Raw genomic sequence first — 1,608 nt, 5'->3', positions numbered from 1 at the left:
GCCAGTNTCATGAAATGGTGCCTCTATTGTAACACACTCAAACTACAAGTGCTTGATGCTTTCTGTAGATGCAACATCCATTCACCAGCTCAGAGGAAGGTATTGGCATTCCTGTGTATCTCAGACTTTTAGGTGATTGACATTTTCATGCTCCATTTAGCAGTTGACATTCACTTAGGATTTCATCAGTCCCCAATACTAAGTTTCGATTTCTCAGTTTCACAATCAATCTAATAGTAGTTTCACAAAATCGCAACATTGGGTCTCCTGATCATAAATGTAGCACCCACCACATTTAGAGCATTGGGTTGTTTGAAAGGAGACACTATGGAGCTGTCTTTTGGCTCTAAGTATATCCAGGAGCTCAGGACAAAAACTTTCTAATCTGTGTGTTAGTATTACACCACTGTCATCATAGCACTCCAGAGGGGCAGGGTAAAACTCATAGATCAGCTGACTCAGCAGGGCTGTGTGGTGTAGAAGTTGTTTCAAGAAAGGCAGAGAGACATTATTATCATAAAAAGTGATCTTTCTGAGGTGAGAACATTGGCTTAGGGCGGGCAGCAAGGCACTTAACTGAAAGTCCACTATACAACATGACTCCAATTCCAGGATTTTCAGGGTACCTCCAACTCTCTGAAGGAGAAACCCAAGAGGCTCAAGGAGTAAATCACATAGATATATATCAGTAAGATGCAGATGTTTGAGTTCACAAATATTCAGGCAATAGGGCAGGTAATCCAAGTCTGACTGTGAGAGGTCACAGTTACTGATGCAAAGTGTCTCCAAGGGCTTTTTCAGGCACCTGGGGAGAGAAGAAATGATTGCTTTTTGACAAATGTTGTTGAAAAGGGTCGTTATAATTGACAGCTAAGCAGATGGCACTTCTCCCAAGCTCATTCTGGCTACACTTTGAGGTCAATTCTAGGATATGGCCTTNTGTTATCTGCTCTCACAACTCACAGTATTCTAGTCTGAGGTCTGTAGTTATCACTATAGGCATGATTCAGGACATGGCTGGAAAACAGCAATGGATATATCAGGCCAACATGGTGCATGTAGGAAGAACTACCTACTTCAAACAAAATTTAACAACTACTAGGGCTGTTGTTAAGAGTTTTCAGATGTTTTACTCCTCCAAAGGCCATGATCCTGTCTTCATCTTGAAACTCAGTGTTGCATATAGCTCATCTGTTCAACCTGTTTCTGAACTGAAAATCTTCCACACATGAGCTATAAGAGGCATGCTTATGCCTCATCATACATATCTTAGCACACAGCTCATTGGCTCAGATATGTTATGTTTCAAACAGTGCTAGGTTTATTGTGGCCAGATTATCAGGGACTCCCTAACTTAATAAAACAAAAGAAGAAAAAAGCAAAAGGAAAGTGATGTGTTTTCTCTGGTCTTACTGGACTCTTTCAGTCCTTCCTTACCTGAGGTATTCTTTCAGGTTGCCTTTTATAAAAGGGACATGATTTACATAGAGTTTCTGGAGACAGTGGAGTGTGGGAAGTTGAGAAATCAAGCTGAATATTATCTCCTCATCAAGCTTTTCAGAATCACCGAAACTGAAGGTACCTATGATTTGATCTAGTGTGAGTGTG

The 1,608-nt window shown here is 40.8% G+C and overlaps 1 protein-coding gene across 1 annotated transcript; it reads right to left on the bottom strand.

Moving 5' to 3' along the window:
- Positions 1-225: 225 nt before the first annotated feature.
- On the bottom strand, positions 226-1,601 carry LOC110288713 (oogenesin-1-like; the record flags this gene model as incomplete). The annotated part of the gene is made up of 2 exons (XM_021154986.1): positions 226-805; positions 1,438-1,601. Coding segments are annotated over 2 exons (744 nt in total), but the record flags the coding sequence as incomplete, so codon positions are not given.
- Positions 1,602-1,608: the final 7 nt, after the last annotated feature.

Source organism: Mus caroli, unplaced genomic scaffold, assembly GCF_900094665.2.
Source record: "Mus caroli unplaced genomic scaffold, CAROLI_EIJ_v1.1 scaffold_25683_1, whole genome shotgun sequence".
Classification (NCBI taxonomy): Eukaryota; Metazoa; Chordata; class Mammalia; order Rodentia; family Muridae; genus Mus; species Mus caroli.
This window is presented reverse-complemented; position numbering and strand designations above follow the sequence as displayed.